This window comes from Rhinatrema bivittatum, chromosome 9 (assembly GCF_901001135.1).
Source record: "Rhinatrema bivittatum chromosome 9, aRhiBiv1.1, whole genome shotgun sequence".
NCBI lineage: Eukaryota > Metazoa > Chordata > Amphibia > Gymnophiona > Rhinatrematidae > Rhinatrema > Rhinatrema bivittatum.
This window is the reverse complement of record NC_042623.1, coordinates 249,785,745-249,800,085: the sequence shown is the minus strand read 5'-3', so window position 1 is coordinate 249,800,085 and position 14,341 is coordinate 249,785,745. Positions and strand designations below refer to the sequence as shown.

Here is a 14,341-nt window from a genome sequence, read left to right as displayed (position 1 = left end):
TGCGTTGAGTGACTTTCTACCTCTTACGCAGACAGCTAGTGAGAATTGTCAGATAATGTGACCACGGTAGCTTACATCAACCAACATGAAGGAACCAAGAGACGAGTGATAGCTCAAGAGGTCCAGGAATTTGCTGGGTGGAGCAGAATCTGGAGGAGTTAGTGGCCTCTCACATAGCTGGGATCGACAGTGTTCAAGAAACTTTGTCTTCAGCTGGATCCCGGGGTGTGGGAGGAGTTGGAAGAAATGATGAGGCTTATCCATCATAAGTGGGGCATCCCCTGTTTGGACTTGATGGCAGCTCATGCCATTGCCAAAGCTCCGTGCTTCAGTTGCAGGAGAGAATGCAGAGCGGAAGAAGTTAACACCTTAGTACTCCCATGGTAGACAGGGATTCTCCCCCAGATAACACCATTTGAGTCAGGTATTCCCTGGCAGGTCACACCACGTTCTTCTGCCATGTCTGCTAGTGGGCAAGATTCTCAGGCGAATAGAGGTTTATCTGGGGGAGGTGATTCTAGTGGCCTTTGACGCTGGTTTGCAGATTTGATCAATCTTGCGGTGGACAGGCTGCTGTGGCTCGCACATCTGCCCAATCTATTGCGTCAAGAGCCCATGTTTTCAGATCAGGCAGCTTGCTTCTGTCTCGCAGCTTGGCTTTTGAGAGGAAGTGTCTGAGGCTGTCATCTCCACTCTATTGCAAGCTAGGAAGACCTCAAAATCCTTGACCCTATGTGAGGGCGTGGTGTGTACATCAGGGAGTTGACCCTACTCAAGCGTCAGTTATGCATATTTTCTCCTTATTGGTAAAGGGGTTGGCCTTTAATGCCCTCAGAGTCCAAGTGGCTGCATTGGGATGCTTTAGGAGCAAGGTCCAGGGAGTGACCTTACCTGCTCATCCTGATGTGGTATGTTTTCTCTGGGGGGTGGGGGGTGCAAAGCTTTTGCGACCTCCAGTGTCTTTTGCGACCTCCAGTGTCTTTTGCGACCTCCAGTGTCTTTTGCGACCTCCAGTGTCTTTTGCGACCTCCAGTGTCTTTTGCGACCTCCAGTGTCTTAACTTGGTTCTCAGGGGGTTGTGCTCGACTTAAGTTTGAACCGATCTGGAGAGTAACTGTGAAGGATCTTTACCTTGAAGGTCATTTTCTTTGTGGCAGTTTATTCCGCTATGAGAATTTTGGCACTGCAGGGATCCCTTTCTTAGGATTATGGATGATGGGGTCTCTTTGTGTACAATCTGTTCCTTCCAAAGGTGGTATTGTCCTTTCATATGAATCAGAGCTTCTGGCTTTTCTGACTTTGGATGTAAAGACTCCTTTTGCGAGGTTGAGGCTTTTGGTTATGAAACTGGCATTGCTGCAGTATCTTAAGGTCACTAATAGCTTTTTGTCTGTCTGATTATCTTTGTTATAGAGCAGTACAAAGATGGGACATAAGGCTTCAAAGTCCAAATAGCACGGTTGCTGAAGGAAGCAATAGGTCTCATGTCAGGGTCACGTGGTCCCTGAGGGATTGAGAGCTCACTCATGAGTGGCATCCTGGGCTGAATGTCAGCAAGTGTCTCTACAAGAAATTTGTAGGGTGGCTACTTGGCAGTTATTGCATGGTTTCGCAAGGCATTATAGTTTGGATGTCCAGGCTCTGGATGTCATGGGCTTTGAAAGTGTGCTTCGAGTTGGACTCTCGCAGTCCCACCCTGTTTAAGGAAGTTTGGGTACATCCCAGGAGTCTGGACTGATCTGGATATATATACGGAAAGAAAATTTGGTTTTTACCTGCTAACTTTCTTTCCTGTAGTACCACAGATCATTCCAGAGGCCCACCCAGTTGGGGTGAAAAGTCTGCTCGATCTGTTGTAAACAGTCTGCAGAATGGCACAGGTTTCATTTTGCTTTTCTCCTGTTATGGTTGAAGTGGCTTGCTCCCATTATGGGGTTCCACATCCTACTGCTCGTTCAAGGGAATGTGTTTACCTTCAGTGTTATCTTGGCTTGGGTACAGGTCAATACTGTGACTGAGGGTCACACCAGGTTATAAGCCAGTGTCAGTGAATCTTTCTCTGTCTCCATTTGCTGGAAGGGAGGCAAAACCCAGGAGTCTGGACTGGTCTGTAGTACTACAGGAACGAGAATTTGGTTCTTACTTGCTATTTTCCTTTATTTGTCCTTTACAGCCAGTGATCTAAATCACCTCCATTTTTCTACTTGGCGTCAGGGGCATATATAGGCCTGATGTATCACCAAATAGACCTTTTGTAAACCTAAAAATTAAAGAAGACTCAATTGTAGAGAAACCTGAAAAATTAAGCATTCATGAATTTGAGTTGTTTTCTGATGTCCTTAGCAGTAAGGCACTTCAGCATAGTGTTGAATATCTTTGGAAGTGAGGCTGAAGGCCAACTGACTCTTACCCTGCCTTATTTAGCATTAATTGGATTAATATGTATTATTTTGTTTGGATACTGGTGTGAGGTTGAAATTGACAGTCAATCATAAATTATGAATTCATCCTACTATAATATGCCTTCTAAATTGGAATTAGAGTTGTTGCGTAGGAGTGAGGTCAGTTTTTTTAAAACTAAGTGTAGCTGTCATGTATATAATAATGCACAGCTCTAACATGGGAATCTTAAGTGGTGTATCTGTAGAAAATGTCATTTAGCAATTTAAACTGCTTGTCGAGAGTTCAGACAAGACTCCTTTTGTTTTCTTTGCATACTTAGTGCCGGTACTTGTTTTATTACAGGCCAATCTTTTGTCCTCTCATCGAAGCCTAATACAGCGAGTAGAAACAATTGCACTTGGTGATGATCTTTGTGACAGAGGGGAACAGGTCACACTGTTTCTGTTTAATGACTGCCTAGAGGTAAGCTCATTCTCCATATTTGCTTTAGAAATACAGCGTAGTAGAACAGCTCCAGAGACTCGAGTGGAGGATGAATGACACAGCCTGAGTGAATTTGTCTGGAAGTAGCATTTGCAAATACCTCAGATTATATGCAAGGGAATTGAAATGGAATTGACTAAGTTTAATAGCCACTAACATTTTATTAGTTTAACTTGATAACAATTTAGAGCCATTGTACTGTGAATTTTTATGACTTCAAGAAGCATGTTTCCAAATCATGCTGAGAAATCAGCACACAGGTTTTATTTGAAACTACGTCTAAGATGGTTGTATAAGCTAATGCTGTATTGAGTCATAAAGAGCATCATGTAGGTCATGAGCCATGCAATGATTGTTCTGCTTTGTGCTTTCATGCAAAAAGCAATCTAACTGCTTGACACATTGAAGCTAGATTTTTGTATCAATTTGTTGCTTATTGTCTATACCATAGAACAGTGTGTTGCTGCAACCCTGTCCTGGAGGCACACCTATCTGGTCAGGTTTTCAGGATATCTGTAATTAAAATGCATGAGATAAATTTGCATACATTGAAGACCCCAGTGTATGCAAACTTCCCTCATGCATATTAATTAGTCCTGAAAACCCAACTGGATAGGTGTGCCAGGAAAGGGTTGAGAAACACTTCCCTAAAAACTATGGGAGTCAAACTTTTTTTTTTTTTTTCCCCCCCAATTATGAACGTACTGATCCTTCACCTCCCCTTTATTTAAAATTTTTTCTATACCGTCATTAAGTTAAATACCATCACAACGGTTTATAGAAGGGCACGATAAAGAGAAATATGGGTGGTATAGATTACAAATTACTCGTGTGCCATCATAGTACGGTAACAATGTAAAATAATAAACTGTGTGTAAGTTAAACCTGATTGTTAGGAACAAATTAGGCAGTTTGATTTTAACATTAATATGCTTATGTAGGTTACTAAAAACTTCTAGCTTTCCCATAAGTGTGTGGTGTGACTTTTTTTTTTTTTTGGTGGGGGGAGGGAAAGAGGGGCAGCAGAAGTAAATAGGTGAATTTCTTTTCTGGCAAGTACCCTTCCCCACACTCCTAGTGCAGCTCAGTCTGTCCTATTGAATATGCAGCTACCTCCTGCCAGGGTTCTGATTGGGGCAAAAACTGTAGCTGCCTCACCTGTTACGATAAGTAGATTTTACAAACCCTTATCTTTACAATACAATCGCTGGTTTTGTAATTCTCTGTGGGGAAAATGGAGAAACCGGCTCTGCTGTTCTCTATCCGCTGGCTTCATACCCCTCCACTCTCACAGCCTCAGCGGAGGCAAGAGCACAGGTTGCCCCCCCCCTCTGCGTCGTCTCTGGGCTTGCCTCCCAACTGAGCATGCCCGAAGGGAGTTCCCGACGGCGTCTCAGCAGGCACAGTCAAGCAGTAGAGCTGCCTGAACCAGCGTTTTAGGGTCCGGAGGCGTAAGCGATAGTTCCCTGGGTGAGTACTGGGCTCCTTTCCCTGCCTCACCAATGGGGGTAGACGTCCTCGTTTCTGAAGTCGGGGTTGCATATTGATAGATCAACCGCTGCCCTTCGGTAAGGGAGGAAATATCCGGATTTTCCCCTTCCTCTTGTGTGGCATTGTAAAACGTCAAGGAAAAAGGACTTGCAGGAAAATTTTTGGGGACGAGGGCTCGGAGCTGCTCAATATGCGTCCACTCCCGCGGCCATCTTGGTTCCTCCCCAACATATCTATTTTATGTAACAAGTAGAGCTCTAGCCACATAAAAAAAAACAACAAAAAAAAAAACCCCCAAACCCTTAATGTACTTTAAGTTCTTATCTTGTGGCAAGTGAATTTGAGGAAAAAGGATTAACTTTACTTTTGGCATGGATTGTATCTAGTTTCTCAAATTTCTATAAACGTATTCTCACAGGACAAGCAGGATGGTAGTCCTCACATATGGGTGATGTCACAGGATGGAGCCCAATCACGGAAAACTTCTGTCAAAGTTTCCAGAACTTTGACTGGCCCTACTGGGCATGCCCAGCATGGCACTAACCCTGCAGCCAGCAGGGGTCCCCCTTCAGGCTTCTTTTTTCCGCGCAGCAGTAGCCTCGCAGTAAAGGAGCTCTGAAGAGATTCCTGACAGGAATTTTCCTCACGGAATTACTAAAAGTTAAGTTGCCCCACAGGGGTCCCACTTCTACCTTTTATAACTCCGCGGTACTCCGGTACGTTTTGACCCGTTTTCTGTCTATTACTGTCGAGTTTGGCCTTCGCGGCCTACTGGCCGTCGACCGTACCGCGGCTAAATTTTTTGCCATGTCATCAGGGTTTCATCGGTGCCCGGACTGTTACCCGCACCATGTCTATCACAGACCGCCATAAAGTATGTCTAATGTGTTTAGGACGCGAGCACGATGTCTTGACCTGCACCAAATTCAGTAAGTTAATTTATTTAAATTAGGGCCCGCAGTAAAAAGAGGCTCTAGGGACGCTAGCGCGTCCCTAGTGCCTCTTTTTGGACAGGAGCGGAGGCTGTCGGCGAGTTTGACAGCAGATGCTCAATTTTGCCGGCGTCTGTTCTCAAACCCGCTGACAGCCATGGGTTCGGTAACTGGACGTCGGCAAAATTGAGCGTCTGGTTGTCAACCCGCGCGCCGTGGACCCATTTTAACTTTTTAAACTTTTTTTTTTTTTTTTTTTTTACTTTTGGGACCTCCGACATATCGCCATGATATTAAGTCGGAGAGTGCACAGAAAAGCAGTTTTTACTGCTTTTCTGTGCACTTCCCCGGCGCCGGCAGAAATTAACGCCTACCTTTGGGTAGATGCTAATTTCTTAAAGTAAAATGTGCGGCTTGGCTGTACATTTTACTTACTGTTTCGCATGGGAATGACTAATAGGGCCTTCAACATGCATTTGCATGTTGCGGGCGCTATTAGACTCGGGGGTGGTTGGACGCGCATTTTTGACACACTATTACCCCTTACTAAATAAGGGGTAAAGCTAGCAAGTCAAACTGGTGGAATACATAGAGAATCATCAACTGCTTTTTCCATCCCAATTTGGATTTCGAAAGTCACATAGTACAGAGACCCTTCTTACTTCTCTCTCTGATACTATCCTGAGAGGGTTAGATCATGGAAATTCGTATCTCCTGATTCTATTGGATATATCCGCGGCTTTCGATACTATAAATCATGAGTCCATGATTTGTAGACTTAAAGAAATTGGTCTCAGAGATACTACTCTTGATTGGTTTACATCTTATTTAACAGAGAGATCATTTAAAGTCAAAATAAACACAGTAGAATCTAAAGTGATGAGATTGACTACAGGAGTGCCGCAGGGGTCATCTCTTTCTCCCACGTTGTTTAATATATACATGGCACCGCTATGTAGATTTTTAGCAGGTTTAGGATTGGTTTACTATATTTTTGCTGATGATGTCCAGATAATTCTTCCAATTAAAGATTCACTAAGGACTACTTTGAAATTATGGGATATTTATTATAATTCCATTAATCAACTTCTTACTCAGATGTCTCTCTCTTAATAATGCCAAAACAGAAATTTTATATATCTGTAATAAGGTTACAGAGAAAATTGAATTAGAAATCAATTCCATGCCGTCGGCCTTAAACATCAAGTATGACGTTAGGAGCTTGGGAGCTATACTAGATAGCAAATTTCATTTAAAGGCATTTGTAAAAACCATAATAAAAGATGGTTTTTACAAACTTCGAATTCTAAGAAAACTAAAGCCTTTGCTACATCATGATTTTCGAATAGTGCTTCAGGCATTATTGCTGACAAAATTGGATTACTGCAATGCCCTTTTTTTGGGCCTTCCCTTGGTAACTATTCGCCCACTGCAACTCTTGCAAAACGCGGCAGCGAGATTACTATCTAACTAATAAATTTGATCACATCACCCCAGTTCTAATGAATTTGCATTGGCTTCCTATCAGCTATCAAATAAAATACAAATGCTTAACGCTGATTCATAAAGCCATATATGGCAATAATAATGAATGGCTGAATGCAGCTTTGCATATCCATATACCTCCTCGTAATCTACGGTCCTTAGGCAAGGCACTTCTTTCTGTTCCTTCAGTAAAATCAGCTCACCTCAATGCAGGTAGGGAAAGGGCCCTCTCGATAGCTGGCCCTAAATTGTGGAATTCCCTCCCGCTTGAGCTACGATTAGAGGAAAATATTCAGTTTTTCAAGAAGCACCTAAAAACATGGCTGTACACGCAAGCTTTCACTATAACAGATTGATTCTAACAGATTTTTCTGGGAATTAAAATACTAAAATATAACTACTAGATTTTATTTTATTTTTTTTAACCCTATTACTAGTTTGAAGATTGAATGAATGTATGTATTTTATTATTTTTTAATTGATTATAGTATAATTTAATGTTACTATTTATAGGGCTTCATTTTAATTTCTAATTTTGCCTTATTTATAATATTTTATTTGTTTTAAGACATGTCGTTAAAGACAGTCAGTTTTATTGTAAACTGACTTGAAGTGTATACAATATGTTCGGTATACAAAAATGTTTAAATAAAAAAATAAATAAATAAAACACGCGTCCAAATGTCGGTTAACAATGTTAAAACTGTATTGGCCTGTTAATTGGTAAGGGGTAGTAACAGCCGCAATAAGCAAGCTACTCCCACTCTTATTTGTTTACCCAGCCTGTGCAATTCAGTCCTTGTTGGTTGTTTGAATATAAATCCTCTTTTCTTCATTCCCCCTGCCGTTGAAGCAGTGAGCTACGCTCGATATGTATTCTCCCTACTGGGGATTGCTTCATTTTGAAAAAAGAATTAAGGATATTACATTTGACTCACTCTCCTGCGGTGATACCAAAGGTCCCTCCCACAGCTGGGAATTCCTGAAGTGATTTATGTGGTCCCTCAGATGAGTGCCTTGGTCCAGTAGTTGTTTTTTCAGCCGGCATGGACTTAGCTGCTTAAGCAGCTGAATGGCAGCGGGTGCAGGAAGCCGAATGCGGCGGTGACGGTATATGCCCTCTCCCCTGCAGCCAGAGACACTCTTTACTCAGCCAGGTAAGATTGAGCCTCAGATAAATAAAAATATATATTTACAGAAGTAAGAAGAGGCTTTTGTAGCATAGGGCTTCCTCCTTCCCAGTCTCCATGATCAGCGTGTCACTCCGTGGGAGGTCAAGGGACATGGGCAGCTTGGCAGATTGAGCAGCCTCTGTAGGCTAGGCCCAGCTCTGAGGCTTTTTCACTGCGTGCCGCATGGTAGACCACAATTGCATTTCGCATGCTTTCCTAAGGCTTCCCTCTACAGGATTGTCCGTTCGGCGTGTCTAGTTGTGCATCCAGTTTTTGGACGCTTAGTTGGGCCTTGTATTTTGTGCGTCTAAGCAGCACCTTAAGTGGCTGCATGCTTAATAGTGCGCACAAGAGTTATTGTGTGCTTAAATTGTTTTACGGTGGTTATTTTTGGGATGCCTAGGCATTGGGATCCCTAGTATTTTTGGATGTACTTTATAAAAAAAAAAAAAAAAAAACCCACTCAGAACATTTTCCAAGATTATGGTGGTGGAGGTAGCAGCAGCAGGAGCCTCACAGAAAGAAGGAATCCTGGTTCACTTGTATTTGAATGATTGGCTGATTTGAGCCACGACTCAGGAAGAGAGCCGTCTGGTGACTTACAAGTTGATCTCCTTATTGCAGGAGCTCAATTGGGTGGAGAAACCTTACAAAGAGTAGTCTTTAACCATCCCAGTTGGAGTATCTGGGGGTCTGGTTTGACAAGGACAGCTTTTTGCTACTGGAAGTTCAGATCCAGAGATTGATGTCAGTTGATGAACACCATACACCAGTGTGCTCCTACCTACAGGTATGTGGCTTGATGGCAGCTATCTTGGAAGTGATGCCATAGGCAAGGGTGCATGTGTGTCCCCTTCAGTGTTCTCTATCTTGTTGGAACCTGCAGTCTCAATGTGCAGTTCGGCTCTACTTGTCAATGGAAATCTACTCCTGCCTCCAGTGGTGGTTGCAGGAGGATCATCTGAGAAAGGGATTTCCCTTGTCCTCTCCAGCCTGGTTGGAACTCATGACAGATGTGAGTCTCACTGTCTGGAGTTAACGGCCCTAGGCCATTGGAATGCCAAAACGTCCTGGCGGAACAGCAATCGCCTAGAGGCCCGGGTGGTACAGCTGGCATGCTTGCAGTTCAGCCGCAGGCTGCGGAATCAAGCAGTTAACGTGATGGACAATGCAATGAGTGTGGCCTATATCATTCACCAGGGAGGAACCAAGAGCCAGCAAGTTTTGCAGAAAATAGACCAGCTGATGGAATGGGCGGAAGGTTATCTGCAGATCTCAGCCTCTCCCATTTCAGGAAAAGACAACATAAGAGAGGACTTCTCAGCAGGGAGAGTCTGGACCCAGGAGAGTGGGTATTGACAGCAGAGGCATTTCATCTGATTGTGGATCGCTGGGACCTTCTGTTCCTAGACCTGCTGGTGACCTCTCAAAATGCGAAGGTTCCTCGCTTCTACAGTCGCAGGAGAGATCCGTGGTCCCTGGGAATAGACGCTCTTGTATGGGTCTGGCCGGAAGACAGATTGCTTTATGCCTTTCCTCCGTGGCCCTTGCTGGGCAGGATAATTTGCAAGATTTGAAGGCCACTCCTGGTGGTGCTGGACTCACCTTGTCTCATCCTGATAGCCCTTTTTTTGAAGGGAGTGAGGCACCTTAGGTCTCTCGATTTATTTTTATTTATTTTTTTTTTATATACTGACATTTGATCTGAGATATTACATCTGTTTACATTCAGGTATTGTAGGTATTTCCCTATCCCCTGAGGGCTTACAATCATACAGGTCGATACAGTAAAGTCCACGGGAGAGCGGGCGAACGCCCACTCGCCGGTGCACGCGATTCAGTATTTAAATCAGGCCCGGCTGTAAAAATGGGCAAAAGGAGGCACTAGGGACACTAGCGCGTCCCTAGCGCCTCCTTTTTGACTGGAGCGGTGGCTGTCAGTGGATTTGACAGCCGACGCTCAATTTTGCCAGAGTCTGTTCTCGAGCCCGCTGGCAAAATTGAGCGTCCGGTTTTTGGCCCGACAGCTGCGGGCCGAATTCAAATTTTTTTTTTAAAACTTTTTTTTACTCTTCGGGACCTCAAACTTAATTTCGCCATGATATTAAGTTGGAGGGTGTACAGAAAAGCAGTTTTTACTGCTTTTCTGTGCACTTTCCTGGTGCCGGCAGAAACTAGCGCCTACCTTTTGGATGGGCGCTAATTTCTGAAAGTAAAATGTGGCTTGGCTGCTCACTTTACTTTCTGTATCGCGCAGGCATACCAAATAGGGCCATCAATATGCATTTGCATGTTGAGGGTGCTATTAGGTGCTGCGGGTTGGACACGCGTTTTCGGTCCCTTACTGAATAAGGGGTAAGGGAAAACGCGCGTCCAAGGACAGGCCAGGTACTGTATCGGCCTGTAAGTTTGTACCTGAGGCAATGGGAGGGTAAAGTAACTTGCCCAAGGTCACAAGGAGCGACAGGTTGAGGTTACAGGTTCCATTGTGGAGTCTTAATTTGGTGCTGGACTTTTTGGAGGGCCCTACATTCCGACCACTGTATAGTCTCTCCTTACAGTTTGAGACTGTGTTCCTGATGGCTATATGTTCTGCGCATTGGATTTCTGAGCTGTAGGCCTTGTCTTGCTGGGAGCCATTCTTTCAGGTGACTCTGGGGGCGTTAATTGCATACTGTATCATCCTTCTTGCCCAAAGTAGTCTCAGACTTTCGTGTGAATCAGTCCAACTCCTTTCCATCCCTGGATAAGGTCAGGGATGTGAAGGAGTTTCACCTTTTGCTCTCCTTGGGTGTTCAGATACTGCGCAACAGGACGCTTGAGGCCTCTGAGTCTTTCGAAAAGACAGATTGCCTGTATTTTTTTTTTCTCCATGGTGGGAGTAAATGGGGTGCACTGGCTTTGCGGGCTACCATAGCTAATTGGATTAAGGAGGTGGTCATGGCTACATATGTGGATGCTGAAAAGCTGTTGCCTACTCAGGTTAGGCACATTCCACTAGGGCTCAGGGAGTGTCATGGGCAGAAGTTAGTCTGTCTCCTGTCTTTATCTGCCGAGCTGCGACGTGGCCCTCCTTACACACTTTTTCCAGGTTTTATCATCTGGGGGTGCAGGCCTGGGAAGATGCAGCCTTTGCACTTGCGGTGTTGATTGGACTGTGGGCAGCTTTCCACCCTTTTGGGGAGTAGTTTTAGTTCATCTCACTGGTCCTGAATCCATTTGTCTACATGCTAGGAAATGGAAAAAATTACTTACCTGATAATTTCATTTCCCTTAGTGTAGACAGATGGACATCCCACCCTCAGCTGCCACATAAGTGTGTCAATAGTCCTCCTGGGGGCTCTGGGTCCCAAGGGATTACTGGTAAGTGCTCATCCAGTCCCTAGCTTGGGGTACCTAGAATCTTAGGTGAGTTCAGTGTATGATTGGTTGAGTATGATTCTGGTTATCTGTTTTTAATAGTTTTTAATCAAAATTTTTGCTAGTCTGTCCACAGTTGCTTTTGAAGAATACTGGCAGGCTGGGTTCACTGCAGGGTTATAATACTGTGATGTAATCTTGCTCTGCTGACAGGTGACCAGTGGAGTGTTCCAAGGAGCTGTCCTGGGACTATTGCTTTTTAATATATTTATAAATGACCAGGAAATGGGTCAAGTGGGTTGATCAAATTTGCTGATAAAATACAATTATTCAAAGTTAAATCACAAGAGTATTGTGAGAAATTGCAAGAGGACCTTGCAAAACTGGGAGACTGGGCATTCAAATGGCAAATTAAATTTAATATGGACAAGTTAAAATGATGCACTTAGGAAGAGTAACCCAAATTAAGCTACACAATGGAAGGTTCTACATTAGGATTCATTGATAATACATTGACATCTTCTGCTCAGTGTGCAGCAGCAGCCAAAAAAGCAAATAGAATGCTAGAGATTATTAGGAAAAGCATGGAAAATAAAACAGGGAATATTATAATGCCTATGTATAGCTCCATGGTGCGACCAAATCTTGAGTATTGTGTTCAGTTCCAGTTACCACAGAATTAGAAAAGATACAAAGAAGGGGGTGACAAAGATGATTAAGGGGATGGAATGATTCTTCTATGAAGAGAGGCTATAGAGATTAGAATTCTGCAGCTTGGAGAAGAGATGGCTGAGGGGAGATATATTTTATAAACTGAGTGGAATGAAATGTTAATCAATTGACTTTCAAAAAGTACAAAGACTAGGGGATACAATGAAGTTACTAGGTAATATATTTAAAACTAATAAGACAATTTTTTTTTACTCAACATATAATTAAGCTTTGGAACTCTTTGCCAGAGGATGTGGTGAAAGATATTAGTATAGCTGGGATAAACAGCTTGAAATGTATCTAATCTTTGCATTAATATTTACGTTTATTAAATTTGTGAATCACCTAACTCAAAACAGGCCCAGGCAATGAACATGATAAAGCATACATATTAAAACTAGTAACAATTATAAAAGCAAACTAAAACCATAAAACTAAAAAGAATATGAATGCAAAAATAAAATAAATCATGATAAAACTGAAATAAAATACAGTAATAAAATAGTTATAGTTAAAATAAGGCATTAAGTTAATACATTTTAAACAAAAAAAGTATCCTTTTGGTTACTGCAAGGTACTTGTGACCTGGATTGGCCTCTGTTGGCAATAGGATACTGGGCTTGATGGACCCTTTGTCTGCCTCAGTTGGGAGTCTTATGTTCTTGTGTTGTAACAGGTTAAAGAATTCTTTTCTTAGATATGCAAATCAAATTTGTGACTTAAAGTTCTGCATATTTGCTTCTTAGTGTTCAGGTGGTGTTGCCAGCTTTCCGTAGCTACAACTCAAGTTAACTCTGATTCCATATTGTCAGGGCTACATTTGTGATGGATGATGTGCTTTTCCTTAGTTAATGAGCGTTTCAGATGGTTAGCTTAGCTAATGAGGTAAGTGATAGTTTAGTGCTAGCTCTATACTATTTCTTAGATTTAATGCAGTCTATGATGTAATTGAATAGGTGAGCTGTGAAGTTGCATTCAATGGGAAAGAATTTTTTTTTGCCATAAATGTATATTGATACTGGCATAAAGCTTTATTTTTAGATGCTCATTTTTGAAAAGTAAATAAATGCTTCACTTATCTATCTTGCCCTTGTTTTGGAAAGTTTTAATGTTTCGGTGGTTGGAAAAGAGGTAAGCAGTCATTTAAGCATGCAAATCTATTGCTGTTAAAATATGAAACAGGAACACTTTATGACATGATAGTTTGAAGAAAGAAATCTAGAGCAGTAGATTGTACTCTGCTTTTCATTTCAAAGAACTGAGATTTCTCACTGAGCAAGGTGTAATAAGGAGAATACCAGGAAGTACAGCTATCTTGCAGCCTGCAAAGTTAGTAAGCTAGGCTGGCACCAACAGCCTTTAACTGTCGAGAAACCAACCAGATTAGTGGTGGTGGCAGCTACCATCCAGCAATATCGCTAAAATAGGCAGGCAAATGTTCAGGTAAGAGCTTTGCTGGTTTTGGTAGCCATCCAAAGCTTGGTGATAAGACTGGGTATTGGCTTACATATGGAAACTTGTTTGCTTATCTGCTCAGGATGGTTTGGTTAAAGAGCAATATCTTACAAGCAATTAAGCTTTGATGACTGGCAGCTGTGATTTATAGTTCATCCTGCTACATCACTCCAGTCCTTACAGGTGGGTTATTTCTTCCTACCAGCAGATAGAGGCAGAACAAGGTCTTGTCTTATGGTGATATCGCCACTTGGAGGTGGTGCAGCACAGAAAGATCCAGTATTCTCTGCCTCGAACAGATGGTATGACTAACTGGTGGTGCAGCAGGATCTGGAAAGGCATTGATGCCAACTTCAGGTCTGGCCACTAGTGAGCCCAAACTAGGCGTTTCCCAGTCCCAGAAGGGGCTAGGTAGAACGCAGTTGGGGGGAAAGGGGTAAAACATTTTTTTTCTAGAATGTTTATCAAGATCTGAGAGAATCCATCTGCCTAATGTCCCCCCCTCCCTTCACTATTGCTGCATTGAGGCCTTTCAGCTTCAGGAAAAAAGCTTCATTCCCTGTACGTACCCGGATCAGTCCAGACTCCTGGGTTCTGTCCATTCACCAGCAGATGGAGGCAGAAAAAATTCCAATTGACTCCGCCCCTTCCGTGAGCAGCACCTACAGTATGACTATATTTTTCTGCCTCCAGCAGATGGTGGAGGTGCAAAACCTACAGTCAGGTTTTTAGTCAGTTTTTTAAAATTTAAAACATTTTTCTTGAAAAATTAATCTCTTCTTTTAGTATTCCTTATTTTACTTTACTTAAAAAAAAAAAAAAAAAAAAATTGTGGAAAAGGGTAAGCGG

The 14,341-nt window shown here is 42.7% G+C and overlaps 1 protein-coding gene across 9 annotated transcripts in view; it reads left to right on the top strand.

Annotated features, from left to right (window-relative positions):
* ECT2 (epithelial cell transforming 2) overlaps nt 1-14,341 on the top strand; it is a 199,443-nt gene that overhangs the window by 115,468 nt on the left and 69,634 nt on the right. For all 9 annotated transcript variants that reach the window (XM_029616751.1, XM_029616758.1, XM_029616756.1 and 6 more), the window contains one exon: nt 2,746-2,865. In XM_029616751.1, coding sequence (XP_029472611.1) covers nt 2,746-2,865 — 120 coding nt within the window. The remainder of the gene's footprint in view (nt 1-2,745; nt 2,866-14,341) is intronic.